Genomic DNA, 16,845 nt, shown 5'->3' with positions numbered 1-16,845 from the left:
GAAATGATCATTTGTCTTCCTATGTCTCACACCGGGCGGGTAGGGCTGGTGGCGGGAGGGGAGCTGTGGGCGTGGCCGGCTCCGCGCGCTCAGCCCAGGAGATTCCCAGCCTGGATTGGATGCGCTTCCTCTTTACGCGCCTCGGCTCCGTGCCCGTAGAGGCAGGAGCTCCCTCCATCACCACCCTGGTGGCGGGTGAGGCTGGACCGCGGTAGGAGCAGGACCAGGGCGAGTGCCAGTGTCCGGGTCGCCGGGAGCTGGGGACACAGAAGCTGGAGACGCGGCTGCCCGCCCCTCCCTCCGCCAGCGGGCAGGGGACCATCTCCCAGGTGGATCTCCGCGCAGCTCGGACGCGCCGCCTGGGGAGCCGTCCAGCCCGCCGGGCTGGCAGCAGATCTGGACATGAAGAGCTGCCCGTCCGGAGGGGGAGCGCGGACTGCCCCAGCCGCCCGGTGACAGAGGACCGCCTCCCTCCCGCGCGGGGGTCTAACTCGATTTGCCCGCAAGAGGCAGCCGCCGGAGAAGGTCCCCCTCTCCTCCTCCCGCTTTTGGGGAGGCGATCTTCAGGGGGTGCGCCACCCGCCTGGGACCCTCGCAGACCCTGGGTGCAATCCGCCGGCAGCCACCATGGTGCAAAATGTAATTCTAGTGTTTTTCCGCAGACGGCTGAGCCAAAGACCCGCCGTGGAAGAACTGGAGAGAAGAAACATCTTGAAACGTGAGTAGCGGGTGATGCCCTGAGGCCCCCCCCTCACGTGTGCTGAGGCTGCTGCGGGAACCCGGCTCTGCGGCCTGAGCCCTCCTGGGTTCCCGTTAGGTCTGAGCTGCTGAGGGACTCTGAAAGCAACCCCCCGGGAAAGTTGAACCACCCAGGCACATCCTGTTTAAAATTAAAAAGGAAAAAAGCTCTCCTAGCACCGTTAAAGATGTCCCTACTCCAGGGTTATCTCATTGGTCAGCCCTGCAGATGGAAGGGAAACGAATCCATATCCTTTTGCAGGCTGGGTCTCAAGCAGGTGCCCCTGGCAGTTTGGGCCTGGGGCTCCTGATGGCCACGGACATCACAGGCAGGTGTGGACAATGTATAAATCCTACCAGGGAAGGACTCGCCCCTTGGTGGTTACAGCTGGGGGCATAAAGCAGCTCAAAGGAACGGAGAAGCCTTGGGAAACGTCGCCTGTGGCTTAGAACCCCGCGATTCCAGGACTCTCCCTCCCGGCGTCACACCCCTTGGGTTTCCCCCGTTAGGTGTGCGGTTGTAACACGTGCTGCACACCGGTGTCCAGGGATAGCCGCCACGATGTAGCGAACACTGTTCCATCTCATTACAGCCATTGATGATTTGGGTGGTAAAACCCTTTCAAAAGTGTTTCTCAGATACTCCTTATGTATCTGGTCAACAGACTTTAGTCTGCAAGACATTTTCTACAAAAAGTATCTTCTAAGGGCCTGGATTTTTAACATATTTTCATTTTCTCCCCTCTTTACGGATGAACTCTGCAGACATTCTCTGAGTTTGGTTTTTCATTCCATGAACGTCTTTTTACAAAGTTAAGGTGGTCCCGAGGCTGACCTTCTGTCACAAAGTAGACAGCAGAAACTCTGGTCCAGGTGCCGCGTCCTATCTGATTCCTTCCCCCTTTCTTTGCCTCAGCACCTTTATTAACTGCCTGGAAGACTCCCTCCTTTATAGACTGTTGGAAATATTTAAACCCTAAGATTAAGAATTCTTTGTTTTAGGGACTTCCCTGGCGGTCCAGTGGTTAGGACTCCGCGCTTCCACTGCAGGGGGCTCGGGTTCGATCCCTGGTTGGGGAGCTAAGATCCTGTAAGCCGCGTGGCACAGCCAAACAAAAAGAATTCTGTGTTTTATTTTTTAAACTTAAGATACGGAAACTACTATATTACGTGAACTAGGCCACCTCTGAGGATTTCAAGAAAAGCTTTTCGTTGATAACATGCTTGATCAAGTGGGCTGCTAGAAATGTCAAGCTCTCTGTTACCAAATATTTGAATTTTTAAAAATTAAATCACTTACTTATAAAGCTCATAAGTCACAGGTGCCCCTGAAGTAGTAATCCAAGAGTTGAATGGGGCAAGTTCAAGGCCCGGGCAGTGCCGTCCTCAGACTGGTCTGTTGCCCAGAGTGGGCGGAGGCTTTTCTCCCGGAAACCGTTTCTCCCATCAGTGGTGACCTCCTCTCTGGTCTTGCGGGCGGCCAGGCCCTCCCACCGGCAAGTGCTTCTAATTGTGTCAGTCTCTGCACGTAGACGTGGAAGCCTGAATATCAGCTGGTGCCTGGTGAGCAGAGATGGCAGGTGGACCCCGGGAGCTGACGGCGCTCACCTTCAGGGCACAACAGGGGTAGGAAAACAGGCTTCACCCCCGTGGCCCTGGTGGTCCCTCCCTCGCCATCCAGCAGGCAGGTCCATCCCTAGCCAGAAGCTTCTCGAATGCCCTGGGCAGCAGTCCTTGAGAATTTCCCTGCTGGCTTGAGGTGGCTGTTTGGCCTGGTTCCGTGGAGGTGAGAATTGACCGACTGTAGCTGGTCCAGCCTGGAACATCACCCTCGCCGGCCCTCGACACCGGCTCGCACTTACTGCATTTTTGGCTTCTAATCAACGGGCAGAGTATCATCATGTTGTATTTGCTCCCCTTCAAGCGGGGAGCTCATGACTAACTGCGATCGTGTCAGAGGAACGCTCAGAACTGGGCCTGTGCATCTGTGGATACAACAGCGTAAGACACGGTGCCTCCTGTATATGCTATGATATTAAAAGTGATCATTCCGCGTTGGGCCCACTCTGCTAGGCATTGTACGCAGTGCTTGCTTACGTTCCCCCGTTGAATTGTTACAACACAGCTGTGAGGTTCGCACGGCTGTCCCCCTTTCCCTAGCGAGGGAGCTTAGACCCCAGGAGGTACTATGACTTTTTAACTTGAGTCTTGGCAAAGGGATGGAGCTGAAGTTCACGCCCAGGTGGCCTGGCTCATCGTCCACGCTCTAACCACCGCCTTAGAGCAGCGGTGCATCTCTGACTGTTTACAGAAGACACATGTGTGACTGTCCAAGCTACCGGCACTATTCCCAGTAAATCTGGGTATGGAAACTCCGATCATGGCTCCCTTGTTTTGTATAAGGCACCGGGCTTTCTGGGTCTGAGAATAAGAGATCCACAAACCCATCGCTGAGTGGAGCTCAGAGAATCTGTGGCTTAGGCTCTGAGGAAGGACGTCTTGGAGTTGGTGCCCCACCGAGCGCCTGGTCCTGAGAGGGACCCCGCTGGGCACCCAAAGATCAGCTCTCCGAAGCCCCCGCTGTGCTCATATGAACTTGTAATGAAGCTGATTTGTTGTTCACGAGTTAAAAAACAGAAAGATCTGATCTTGCTTCAGTGTTTTCACTTGGAGGCTGTACTTGGGATTTTTTCATGGCCTATTTTTAAGAAATCTGAAGAATTCGTTTCATATCATCATTTAAATCCCTCATGGTTGGCCTTCTATGTGGTACTTTCACAGTTTTTTCTAACTGTATCATCAGCTTTCTGATTAGCGCTTATAACTGTGGTTTCTTCCGGTTTTTCACTTAGATTAAGAACCAGGAAACACGACAGGGTTTGGTTTCCTTTTCTAAAACACCCAAATGCGAGATGAATCCTTTTTAAAGAAAACTACTGAAAAGTACAATGGCTAGTATGTTAAACGCCCATACACCAAATCCCCAAAATGCACAAATGTTTGAAATGTTTTAGATAAAGGCAGGTAATATGAGCTTATGTTAACTGCAAGTCGCAGGATTTCCCTTTCTCAGACCTGGCGGTGTTTCTAGGAGAGCTGACGGATGAGATCCCTTTCCTAGGAGAGGAATTCTGGGCCGTCTCCAGGGATCTGAGGCTTTATTTAGCAACAGAGAGAGCCAGAAATAGGACATCCATTATCTGGTATCCCAGGGCAGAGCGTACGTTCTACACTACATCTCAGCATTCTGTTCCATTTTTAGCTCCCAAGTGTAGGTGTGAGCTCGGCTCGCATGTTAATAGGCCCACTCTGCAGGCAAAGCCAATTCTGGTGAAAGACTAAGGGTCCTTTAAGCGGCAGGTCATGCATCTTGCTTCTGCAGTGGAGAGTCAGCTGGGTTCCTGGATATGTTTGGATTTGAAATACATCCTGAAAATATGAATTCCAAGCAGGCACATGCTGCCCAGAATCTGAAGAGAATGTTCCTTACCTTATGCTGGTTGACTGAAAGTATGTATACCTATTAAATGGAAAAGGGGGAAAAAAAAGCAGTGACAGTTCTATTAATATGCAATCATTCATATATATATATATGTATGAATATGTTATATATGTAACTTATCCTACTAAAACTATTTTTGTTTGCCATCTATGTTCCTAAATGTAAATACACAGAGAGAGGTATGATATTTGATTAGGAGAGAGAGCTTCTTTCTGTTTCTCCCGCAAATAAATGCCCAGCGTCAATCTGTGCGGTTATTTCTGACACAGAGAAGGGCCCAGGAGAACCAGGCTGTGACGACGGCAAAGCTTCCCTTCTACAAGTGTTTCTGTTGACAGTGAGACCATAATCTCCTGAGCAGCAATTGGCAAAGCAGAGAAAAAACAAACTGTGATGTGGAGAAAAGTGTCACCTGCCAGGTGTCCTTTGTGTTACATCTTTAGCTTCCAGAAATGTGCAGATCTTGAGGACACTTCCCTGCTAAAAAGAAGAAAGTCTCAACCTGCTTCTTTCTTTTCTTTTCCTTTTTTTTTTTTGTTTCCATCTTTCACAGAAAGGAATGACCAGACAGAGCAGGAGGAAAGAAGAGAAATCAAGCAGAGATTGACAAGAAAGGTACTGTCACTTAAGCACCTGTGTCCTGAATATTAAGGGGGGAAAGGTGGGCTAGAGGAAAGCTGCTTCTGTAGCAGCTGGGATGGGTGGTACAGGGCCTCGCTCTGTGGTAATGAGTGATGGTTTCTGGGGTAACAGTGAATTCACTCACCAGATGCTCGAAAAGCAGTGCCTTTTGCCACGTCCCGCGGTGTGACCGACATGCCTGTGGACGATGTCCTTACCTAACACCAGAGAGCGTGGTGTGGCCGTGCAGCCCGGATGACGTTTCCATTTGTTTCCAGGAAATCAGACGTTGAGTGGGCATGCTCTTCATTTATTCGAGCTCTGTACACAGTGCTTAAGCAAAGTGTGCCTGGATATCAGTGTGTCGGTTACCTTTCAGACTCTTTGGTTACCTTGCACTTGTCTAGAAGCTCCTGATTGCAGAAAACTTTATTATCCTCAAGTGTTTGTATCTGGGACTCAAATAGTTAAGTCAAAACGTACTATGGCCAATATAGGTAGCAAGTCTATAAACTTTGATCTCCTTTTAAAGCCCTGAGCATCTCTAAATTCAAGTGATCTGGTGTTATCCTTTCTCTACTGTGTTCTATAATAATAATAATAATAATAATAATAATAATAATAATAATAATAATGGAATCTTGTCTTGCTTGAAGTTAATAGAATATCCTTCCTGAACTTGAGTTATGAGCACTAGTAGTAGTATTTAGCATTTCAACTTTATCAGAAGCTTTTTTGGTAAAGTCCTGCCTAATGATAGTTGAAAAGAAGCAGCTGCTGCTGTGAAATTTCTCCTAAGTTAATTCATCAGCCTTTCCTTGAGCTGTGCTGTGAACAGGGCACCGCTGGCCTCCTGGGGGTGTGAGTGTTCCTGATGAGATATGTTAAGGGGAGGTGGCTGTAATTTAAGAGTGTATAATTTAAGCCCTTCCCATGAGAGATTTTTTTTGCATTAGGGTTCTATTTCACAATTTCGGACTTTTATATTTATTTGTAGAAGGGTACTGTTTGTTCAGAGTACTTTAGGAAAGCTAGTTTGGCATGATGAGACCTAACTATGGTTATCTTTTATTTTAGCTTAATCAGAGACCCACGGTTGATGAACTGAGAGACAGAAAAATTCTGATACGGTTCAGTGACTATGTGGAGGTGGCGAAAGCACAGGACTATGACAGACGGGCAGACAAACCCTGGACAAGACTGTCGGCAGCAGATAAGGTACAGAACAGACCTGTCTGCGCTGGTGGGGGGTGCGTGTATGTAAGGAGGGCAAACCATGTCATGCCAGGGAGTTTATTCTCAGACAGTGGGCGCCATCAGCTGTTGCAGTTAAGGCTGAGCTTGACCAGATGTTGCTTTCACAAAGACAACCCAGATTTAGGGTCTTGTTTTCAACCAGGGGATGGTTTTGCCCTTAGGGACATTTGGCCATGTCTGGGGACATTGTTGGTGGTCCCCAGTGGGGCGGTGCTACTGGCGTCTGTTGAGTGGAGCCCGGGGACGCGGCTCACCACCCGGAAGTGCGCAGGACAGCCCGCACAGAGACTGATCCAGCCCCAGGTGTCAAGAATGTGAAGTTGATAAGCTCTGATCTGGGGCACAAGTCAGAATGGGCAGGGCTGGCAAAAAAGAGCTGGATGGCATAGTTTGAAACCCAGCGAGCCGCAGTGGGGACGAGGAAGGGAGGAGAGGCGAGAGGCCCTCAGGAGACCCTCCCCGGTGTAGAGGGAGGCAGCTCTGGGCTCTGTCCTGGGCCGGTCCGGTTTGAGGTGTCTCTGGGGACCTCCTGGTCAGAGAGGCGGGGAGAGCAAGGAGGCGGTGGGGCAGAGGCTAAGGGGTGAAGCAGAGGGAATTAACACCCACCGAGCCCTCACGCTGCCCTGTACTGAGCCCAGCCTGCCAGGTATTATTTCATTTAATCCTCCAAAAGATCCCTAAGAGAGAGGTGTTGTAATTATCCCCGTAGAGGTGCCATTGAACAGGTGACCAGGAGAGGCTGGGACAGGTAAGGCTTGTCTGGGGTCAGGTGCTATCGACTGGCAGAACTTAAACCCAGGAGCGTCTGTCTACACAGTCTCTCCTCCCTTCCCGCCTCTAGTGATTTTCAGAACTCTTAAAGCCTTTCGGAAGAGGAACATGATACATTCAGCCAGTGAGTTTGCTGGCTTTGCTAATTGTTCCTCGTTCTTCATATGCTGAGTGTGAGTCCGTCAGGTTCTAAATGAATGCACGTGAGCATTGCATCCACTTGGAGGAATGCAGACAGGCTGTAGTTGGACTGACCCTCTCGGTTACCCGTGGTGGATGTGCTCAGAGGAGCCCAGCCGTGAAGGGAGGATTCAGGCATCTCTGGCAGCAGAGCTGGGAGTAGTACGTCCCTACATACTTGACGCAAAGCCTTTCCTTGCCCCGGAGGCTGTGTCTGATGTTTTTGTCTGCCCTGGTCCTGGAGGGTTTATCTGAGAGAAGCACACAATGAAAGTGGGTGTTGGGAAGCTGGAGGAGGGCCAGATGAGAGGCCCTGAAAAGACTGAGATGCACATCTCACCCACATGTAACGGCAAGGTTATTTCTCAAATGACACAAAACAAAAATGTATTCTGAAGTTAGAGTAACTTGTTTCTAGATTATCTAATTGCTGAATTCCAAGTAAGTTCACCAAAAGCTGAACTTCACTCATTATTTCGATGTTCCTACTTTATAAGTGCCCTAAGCGTGTGCTTGATCCATCTATTATGTACCGTGGTGGGGTGGGATGGCGGGGAGGGGTGATATCTTCCTACTCCAGCACAGCAAATAAATTCACTAAACACTTCCAGAATACCAGCTATGCACTAGCTTGGTAGGACTATAAAAATGAGTATGTAAAAGTCTAAATGCTGAACAAAAGGTTTTTTTAATCTATCACAAAATAACAAAAGCCAGCAAGTATTAGGAATGGCTGTCAATCCATAACCATGATACTAATTTCCTATGTTAACTTTTTAATGTCCTGAAAAATAACGTGCAGTTTTTAAATTCCAGGCAGCAATTCGTAAAGAACTGAATGAATACAAAAGTAATGAAATGGAGGTACATGCATCAAGCAAGCATCTGACAAGGTCAGATTTCTGTTTGTATGAATTTCATGATACTTATAACATGGTATTTATTTAAAAAGAAAATAATGTCAGAAAGCACTGTGTGTTCAGGTAAAAAAATTCAGTATTTCTGCAGAGAACTGTCTTGAACAGACAGAATGCAACTCAGTTGAAAGTGCTGTTCGCTCCCGTGGTTTCTTACAGGGCTTGGTGAAAGGTGGTATGCAGGAGAACAGTATTACACAGGTCGTTGTTTTATTTAAGTAGTTAATGTATATTTAAGGAAATTAGTCTCAAAGCACTGAATGTACTTTGCCTATATGTTTAATTCCCCTTCTCTAATATTCAGAACTCCCTAGTTTATAGAACTCCCTGATTTCTTTATACAAATATTTATGTATTTGTTTCCTCAGCACATACTTGAGTATCACTATGTGCCATTCTTGGTGCTGAGAATGCAACTATAAATAAGGTAAAGGAGGGTCCCGTCTTCATGGAGCTTATATTCCAGTGGGGATATATTGACCGATTCTTCCATAATCAGGACTTTTCACACAAGGGGAATATACTCTCTGTCCACGTGACCATAAACAAAAGTGGCACAGGGTGTCTTGCTGATGCCGACGTGCTCGTTGGCTGCATGTCCTTCCAGCGTTTCCCCTTCTTGTCCGTGGCCGTGACAAGTCATGATGAAGTTCTCACATACCTTTAATCCGAAAGAGGCTGCCTGTGATGCCACGAGCCTTCAACTGCGCCAGCTGCTTTGTCATTTCTCCCTTGGTCTGGAGATGCTCAGGCCCCAAATACAAAGAGAAAGGAAATCCTGAATGGAGATACTGCCTTAAACTAAAACAATGGATTCCTTTCCTTTTCTGTTCCTCCCAAAGTGGCCACTGCAACTGTTATTTAAAAGATTACTCTCTGAGCCACTGTGGCTGCAGAAGAGAAACCAGGCACACAGAATTCCCTCCTACGCGATAGTTTTACTTTGTATATATCAAGGGAGGAAAAGGAGGTTGGAAGAGCAGGAAAAAAATGAAGCAAGTAAATAGTTTGTTTAAAAATGTTTGTTTCCCCCCCATGACTGGCATACTTTTGGGCAGGAATAAATCACCTTACTTTTGAGTGTTCAAAACACTAAAAAATGTTTAGGAAATAAACATTCTCCGTAAAACGTTCGGAGTTATTTTTAACGTTCAATTCTGTGTTAAAGAAAAAAAGATAAAATTACTACATATTCTGTGTATGGTAATTTCAAAATATTTAATACAGTTTCTCATTATACATTATTAAAAGAGATGTTTACTAAAGATATGTTTTTTTTTCTCATAAGTCCTTGATAGCTTTCTTACAGGACAGAATTTTAAGAGTGAGCCCAAAACTTAGACAACAGGAAATACGATTTATTTATTTATTTTTTTTTTTTTATGGGCGGCACTGTGCTGCATGTGGGATCTTAGTTCCCTGACCTGGGATCGAACCCGTAACCCCTGCATGGGAAGCGTGGAGTCTTAACCACTGGACCGCTAGGGAAGTCCCTGAAATATGATTTTTATACCACCACATTTTAGAATTTAATGTCAACTTTTAAAAGTGAGAACAATATTTTTAGTCACATGAGATTTTCTTAAGTGCGTTAAACATTGCCACAAACACATTATCAACTCTACAAGAACAAAACTATAACTCTACTACTATAATATCCAATAATTTGTTGTATTAATCAATTCATTACTTCTACTGATTTAGCAAAGCTCTGCTCTTTCTGTGTACTTCAAGGGCTTACCCAGCATTTTTCAAACTAAGTTTTAGGTAGGCTTTAAGAATTCAGCATCTGATTCCTCTTGGGTTATGGCTGGGGCCCGAGCGGTGGGCGCTGTCTGCGGCTCTACACTACTTTAATCCAGGCAGGTCCATCCTCATGTTTTACCCGTTGGACCTGTGCAAAGCTTTTATAGCAACGGAATTATTTGTGGAAGGTTTTGGCAATTTTAACTTAGAAATGTGTAACCTTAAGTTATTTGAACTTAGAAATGTGTAACCTTAAGTTATTTGTCTTTTTGTAATTTCTAGATTCCACAGGCCATAGAGATTTTCTTCTGAGAAGAATTGTGTTTAATTTTTTGATACCAACACTGAACATTCATCAGGGAACTTTCCTGAAGTTCAGCTCACGACCCCCTGCTGTGTTTGTGCGAGGAGCAGGACCACACACACAGGTGAAATCTTGGCCACACTCACCTGTAAGAGGACCAGCAGAGGACACTCTTCACTCTCTGGTGTCTGAGGAGTGTGAACTGCTGGGGTCAGTAAAGACCCCAAGTAACTCGACCAGAAGAAAACTGTTGTTTGCCTTCCCGCCTTGTTTTGCAGTTCTGCGGTGTGACCAGGGACGGCCACGTGCGTGTGCAGGGTCACCGCGCCGAGGCTCCGACCGAGGGACGTGTACGCAGTGTCTTCAGTACCGTGTGGAAAAGACGTTTTTATTCTGATCACAATTAATTTGAGAACTCTTTAAGTTCGTGTTATACAAAATGACTTACTGTATTATTCTTTTTTTATATAATGTCTAACAAAAAATGCAGCTGCAACATTTTGATTCCTGTTAATTTTGTTCTTTAATTAAATGACTACTCATTGCAGGAAATTAACCTGGGTGTTACAGTTTCTTGGGGTTGGGGTGAGAGATTTTTTAGAACAGGCTGTGAAACGAGTCCAATTTTATTACTTTTGAGCCATCAGAAGCCAAACACATAAAGGAGAATTCAAACTTTTCATGTGTTTTGTTTTGTAAATTCTGTTAGTATACGTGGTTTGTGCCTTAGAAAATCAAATTATCCTTTTCAAGTTAATTTAAGTTTATGTATCATTCAGTAATGAACCTAGAGATAAGTAATAACTTGTTGAAAAATTCTACCAAAAGGAAAATTATGCCCTCTTTAAGAGTATTTTTAATTTCATATTTGCAAACATTATTAAAAACTCTGTTGTAAGAGACAAAGGTTTAGATGGAGTGGAGATCATAAAGAGGAAACTTACCCTGGCACAAATGTGAAAGGTAATCTTGGCACAAAAAGTAAGTTAAATAAAAATGAATGTTCCCTGAAATACATTTTTACTTGGCTTTCAAGTAAGCATCCTCGTGAAAATGAGCCCTCCCTCCTGGTCAATCGAGGCAGGGAACACAGTGCTTGAATAAGGGCTTTGGGATCTTGCTGATCCTGTGCCCAAATCCCAGCTCTGTGCCATTCAGCAAGGTATTTATTTCCTCTGCAGGAAGCTCTCCCACCCCCTCCCCTCCCCGCCCCACCCCACCCCAGACTCTCTCTCTTTCTCTCTCTCTCACACAACACTACTGTAATCTCTAAATGAGATAAAGGAGGGAAAGTGGCTGACGTGCCAGCACAGTGCCCGGCACGTTCTGTCCACCGAGGGTGTGGTTGCCAGGTAGCCCTGGAGCTGCCGAACCTCGCCTGTGACTTCTCACCGCACAAGCTACCTCATTGCTCTCCTCGACTTTTCCTGTTCTGCTGCTTTAAGGCTGCAGTAGGTCAGGCGCCCATGGAAACTGCTCAACCCTTGTGGTAGCACTTTGTCCTAAGGGACTTGTGATCAATCCTAGATGCTAGCAAACATACTGTTAGTTTGTGGAATTGGGGTCTTTTATAAGAGATCACTGTATGGTAGAAAAATTCCAGCTCTACCTCTTACTTGCTGTGTAACCTTCTGTGAATCGCTTGACTTCTCTGAGCCTCAATTTCTGTGTCTATGAAATGATATCTAAATCCTTTCTAACTAGAAGCCAATCCCTTAATTTTATAAGCATTTATGTGTATGTGTATATATTGTATATTTAATATATATATGTGTGTACTCTTTTATGCATAAGCTGTTACTTGTGGCCAGTCAACCCCCAAAATACTTATTTTCTATTTTAAGTACCTATTAGCTCCCTATTTTATATTTTATTCAATTTAAAATATTAATTGGAGCCAAACTGTGTAAAAATAAGATTTCAATCTCCATCACGTAGAAATATCCATATAACTGCTTACTGTGAAGCAAAGAAAGAAAAAAGTTTCCCTTATTCTAGAAATCATTCTGGCCCCCAAAGCAAAAAGGATCCGTGCTTAGAAAGTAACTAAACTGCAGCTATAGTTAGAGATAGTCTGATAGATGGGACACATGTTCAGGTTTTTTTGCCCAAGTAAAGATCCATAACTAATAGATAAATAAAATTAAAAATTTACGATAAAGTACAAGATATCCAAAGGAGGGTTTTTTGGTTTGGTCCAGACTCAAGAGTTCTAAGATATCATAAAACCAGAAGACATTTTCATTGTAATCAAAATATTTGCAATGGTATCTAACGTCTATCACTGTATTTTTATTAATCATAAACTATTTCCCTAAATTGTATTTCCATATTTCATGTTCTTAGCAGGTATTACAGAGGTTGAGATAACCTAAAACTGTGAATCAAGTACGTGTATTTACTCTGCACCTACTAAGTGTATGGAATCCTGCACTAAATAAGTATATGACATGGCATCTCAAATCTCTCTCATCCTAGTTAGTTGGAGGAACAAAATTAAAAAGCAATTAATAAATCACATGGTACTGGTGATATACATGCATATGTATATGAATTTACGTATGTTGTATAAATTTGAAGAGAAGGTTTATATTCTTAAGAGCCTGAAGACTTAGAAAAAAACAATTCTGCTTTCTTATTCAATAACAATCAGATATAGTATCTGAATTATAAGAATTCTTCATGACTGCTATTAGTAGTAGTCATTAATGAGGTTTTTGTGTATTGACTTTATAAATCATTTTTATTTTAACAAAATAAAATGATTGACTATTAAAGTAAACAAAATTAAGTCATTAAAGAAATTGCTTTTAAGGAGTTTAAAAGACTTTAAAAACGTAACAGGTAATTTTGTGACAGGAAATTGAATCACATTTCGAAGCATCAAGTTTTAAGCCAATATGATAGGGAGAACAGTACATTGTATGACTTTGTAAAAAAAGTACATTTTAAAAATTTTAAAGGGGCTTTGAAATTATGTAATTTTTGGACAATTGAAATGGATTAAAAAAAAACACCTAACATCAAGAGGTCCACCTTGTGGAAATATATGGTAATTACAAGTCTAAATTTATTCTATTGTATGTTGGAAGTTTGAAAGTCAGTTTTTAGCTACATATCCACAGTTCTTCAATAGCAAAGTCCAGAAATGCAAAATTCTAATTATACTGTTAAAATTACTAGTCCCACATTATTCCAATACCCATTTACCCGGTTTTTTTTTCCAGAATTTTTTTTCAGAGTTTTTCACGTGAAAGAAACATCTCAGAAGATGCCCATAAACAGCTGAACATACTGAAAGTCAGACTGACTTCAGGTCCTTCCTGTCAGGAAGGACCTAACAGTTTGCTCCAATTTTTTACATTGCTCAGACTTCTATTTTAGGTGTTTATTCATAGCACTTATGATTCTTCCATGCTTACATTTTAATTCAGTATGTTAATGAACCTAGACATAAGTATGAACTCACGTATGATAACTGTGACTGAGTTAACTGTTATTAGGTGGTGCTGATGGAATGGCTGAAGAAATATCTCTAGCAACTTGGAGAGCTTCACCCTAGGCCCTGAGGTCAGAGACAGCAGAATTCGTCACCCTAGACTGCCAGTTTAAGGAGGAATTAAATGCTAGACAAAAACCACAGTCTACTGCCCACTCAAGGATCTGCTGGGCATCTATGGTATCAGGATTGGGTGGCGTTTAAGTCTCTGTAGTGATGTCTGTAGAGTTTAGTATTTAAGTTTCTGCCTGGCTATACTAATGCTGCAAAATTTCTTCTCTCTCCCGTGACCTTTCCCATGTGTTCTTCTGGAACAGTTACCGTTGTACAGCTCCATTTAATTGAAGTGTCGTAAACCTGCACCAACATCGTGTTAAATTGTGATCCAGGTAAGACGTATAAGTCATTAGCAACAATGCTTATTTATTTTTTAGTATGTTTGAAATAGGAAGATCAAGAAATGTTAGCTATATTAGTTAATTGACATAATCATTAACATCTACTAATGCAAAATTGATTTAAATCACTATAGTAAGATAAATTGAGGAATAAATTTTGTAGTAAAGAACAGAGAGATCTGATCTTCAAAATGTTTCTTCTAAACTAGGGGTCTTGCAGACTACAGCCCACAGACCAAATCTGCCTTTTTTTTTTTTTTTTTTTTTTAATGGTCTGCAAGCTAAGAATTGTTACATTTTTGAATGGTTACATTTGACATGTTTAAACAAGTACCTACATGATATCCTCAAATTTACCTTTTTGTCCTAAAACATTTACTGTATAGCCCTTTAAAAAAGTTTGCCTACTCCTGCTCTAAAAACTTTTTTTGAAGTTTAAGTAAATATATAATAGAAAATGTTGAATTACACAGAACAGTTAATTTTGTTTCTAAATAAGCTTGAAATTTTAATGTCAAATCTGTTACAAATTTCAAACTCATAAGGTCACACTGACAGTAGTTATTTGACATGCATAGAATGCACATCAAGTTAGGTAAAAATAACAAAGGCCCTATTGATATTAAAGGCGAATGTCTCATTAGTGTGACAATGAAACACTGCTCCAACTTCCGTTTATTTAAAATTATTGCTATCACAGCATAAACCAAAATTATATTATCTACAGTTCAAGATAGTACAACATATAGATCTCATTCAACACATTTGTATTCCTGAAAAAAATATTGAGTTATTTCCCTCTAGATGTTGTTTTAGAATATTTCCATTGGCTCTTTTGACCTAATATGTTTTTAAAAAACAGAGACTAACCATTACAAATATGACATCTTCTTTGGTAATGCAGCCTGTGTACCTCTGATTTGCCTACACAATTCTTCAAAGGTGGCAATAAAATAGAAATCCATATGATTCTACATGACTGCTTTAAAAACACATAGATACCATTTTTAAGTACAAGGAGAGGGTTCATTTCTTACCTCTGTATATAGAGCTGAGCACAGTACATGTCACATAATAGATGCTCATATGGCTGGTTGACTAATACATTATCAATTTTAATAGAAATACCAACATTATACGGGATTTGAGGATCTGAAGAGTCTTAGGAGGCACATTGGCCCTCTCTGTACTTAGCAAATTCCTCCCTAGAAACACTACATCTGTTCACTCACTTATTCACACTGTGCAAGACTACTTTTCCAGGCACTCTTTTTAGGTTCTGGAAATAGTGATGAACAAGGCAGACAAGCTTCCTGTCCCCACAGAATTTTTGAAGTATACTGTACAAGAAGAAAGGAGCAGGAAATAAGAGTGAAGAAAGAGGCAGAGGCTAGCTCATGTACAGCATTTTAGGCCATGATATAAAGGTTGGGTTTTACGGGCACAGAAAACCTCTGGAGAGGTTCTTTGTTGTTGTTTTTTAATTCAGGTGAAAAGGAGATAACATGAAACTAACAGTGTTAAAGAATACAGTTCAATGGCATTTAATACATTCACAAAGTCATACAGCCACCACTTCTGTCTAGTTCCAGAACATTTTCATCACACCCGAAGAAGACCCCATACCCTTTAGGTAGCTACTTCTCGTTCTCCCCTTACCAAACACTAATCTGCTTTCTGATTCTATGGATTTATAATTCCTGGATATTACATGTAAATTGAATCATATGTGACCTTTTGTGTCTATTTTCTTTCACTTAGCCTAATGCTTTTGAGATTCATTCACACTGTAACATTAATCAATACTTCCTTCCTCTTACGGCTGAAAAATATTCCATTGCATAGATATACTACATGTTTGTTTATTTGATGGCCATTTGGGCTGTTTCCACCTTTTAGCTATTGTGAATAGTGCTATTGTGGACATTCTTGTACAAAAGTATTTGTTAAATATCTGTTTTCAATCCTTTTGGGTATATAAGTAAGAGTGGAATTGCTGAGTCATATGATAATTCCTTGTCTAATTTTTTTTTTAATTGTACAATTTTTCTTTTTTTAAAAAGATTTATTTAATTTATTTTATTTTTGGCTGCATTGGCTTCTTCATTGCTGTGCACGGGCTTTCTCTAGTTGCGGCGAGCAGGGGCTACTCTTTGTTGCGATACGCGGGCTTCTCATTGCGATAGCTTCTCTTGTTGCAGAGCACGGGCTCTAGGCACGCGGGCTTCAGTAGTTGTGGTGTCTGGGCTCAGTAGTCGCAGCTCGCAGGCTCTAGAGCGCAGGCTCAGTAGTTGTGGCGCACGGGCTTAGTTGCTCCATGGCATCTGGGATCTTCCCAGACCAGGGATCGAACCCGTGTCCCCTGAATTGGCAGGCGGATTCTTAACCGCTGCACCATCAGGGAAGCCCCCTTGCTTAACTTTTTGAGGAACCACCAAATTGTTTTCGAGTGGCTGCATTATTCTGCATTCCCCCAGAAATGCACAAGGGTTCCAATTCCTGCACATCCTTGCCAACACTTACTTTCTGTTTTTTGATTCTAACCATCCTAGCGGGTATAAAGTTGGGATCTCATTATGGTTTTGATTTCCATTTTCCTAATGACTAATGATGCTCAGTATATGTTCATGTGTTTGTTGGACATTGGTATGTCTTCTCTGGAGAACTGTTTATCCACAGTCCTTTGCCCATATATTTTAATCAGATTGTCATTTTGTTGTTGAGCTGTATTTTTTGTATATTTTGGATACTAGACCCTAATGAGATATATGATTTGCAAATATTTTCTCCCATTCTGTAGGTTGTTCTTTTTTCCTTTTATGAAAGTATTCTTTGATGCACAAAAGTCCTTTTTTAAAAAAATATTTTGATGAAGTCCAAATTACATTTTTTTTCTGTTGCTGGTGTTTTTG

At 42.6% G+C, this 16,845-nt stretch overlaps 1 protein-coding gene across 1 annotated transcript in view; it reads left to right on the top strand.

Annotated features, from left to right (window-relative positions):
• Positions 1-10,427, top strand: part of PHACTR3 (phosphatase and actin regulator 3) — a 200,905-nt gene extending 190,478 nt beyond the window's left edge. Inside the window, exons 9-13 of the mRNA XM_068523776.1 lie at positions 663-718; positions 4,794-4,855; positions 5,939-6,079; positions 7,886-7,962; positions 10,015-10,427. Coding sequence (XP_068379877.1) covers positions 663-718; positions 4,794-4,855; positions 5,939-6,079; positions 7,886-7,962; positions 10,015-10,030 — 352 coding nt within the window. The 3' untranslated portion in view covers positions 10,031-10,427. The remainder of the gene's footprint in view (positions 1-662; positions 719-4,793; positions 4,856-5,938; positions 6,080-7,885; positions 7,963-10,014) is intronic.
• Positions 10,428-16,845: the final 6,418 nt, after the last annotated feature.

Source organism: Eschrichtius robustus, chromosome 16 (genome assembly GCF_028021215.1).
Source record: "Eschrichtius robustus isolate mEscRob2 chromosome 16, mEscRob2.pri, whole genome shotgun sequence".
Lineage (NCBI taxonomy): Eukaryota > Metazoa > Chordata > Mammalia > Artiodactyla > Eschrichtiidae > Eschrichtius > Eschrichtius robustus.
The sequence above is the reverse complement of the archived record's forward strand: the minus strand, read 5'-3'. Positions and strand labels throughout refer to the sequence as shown.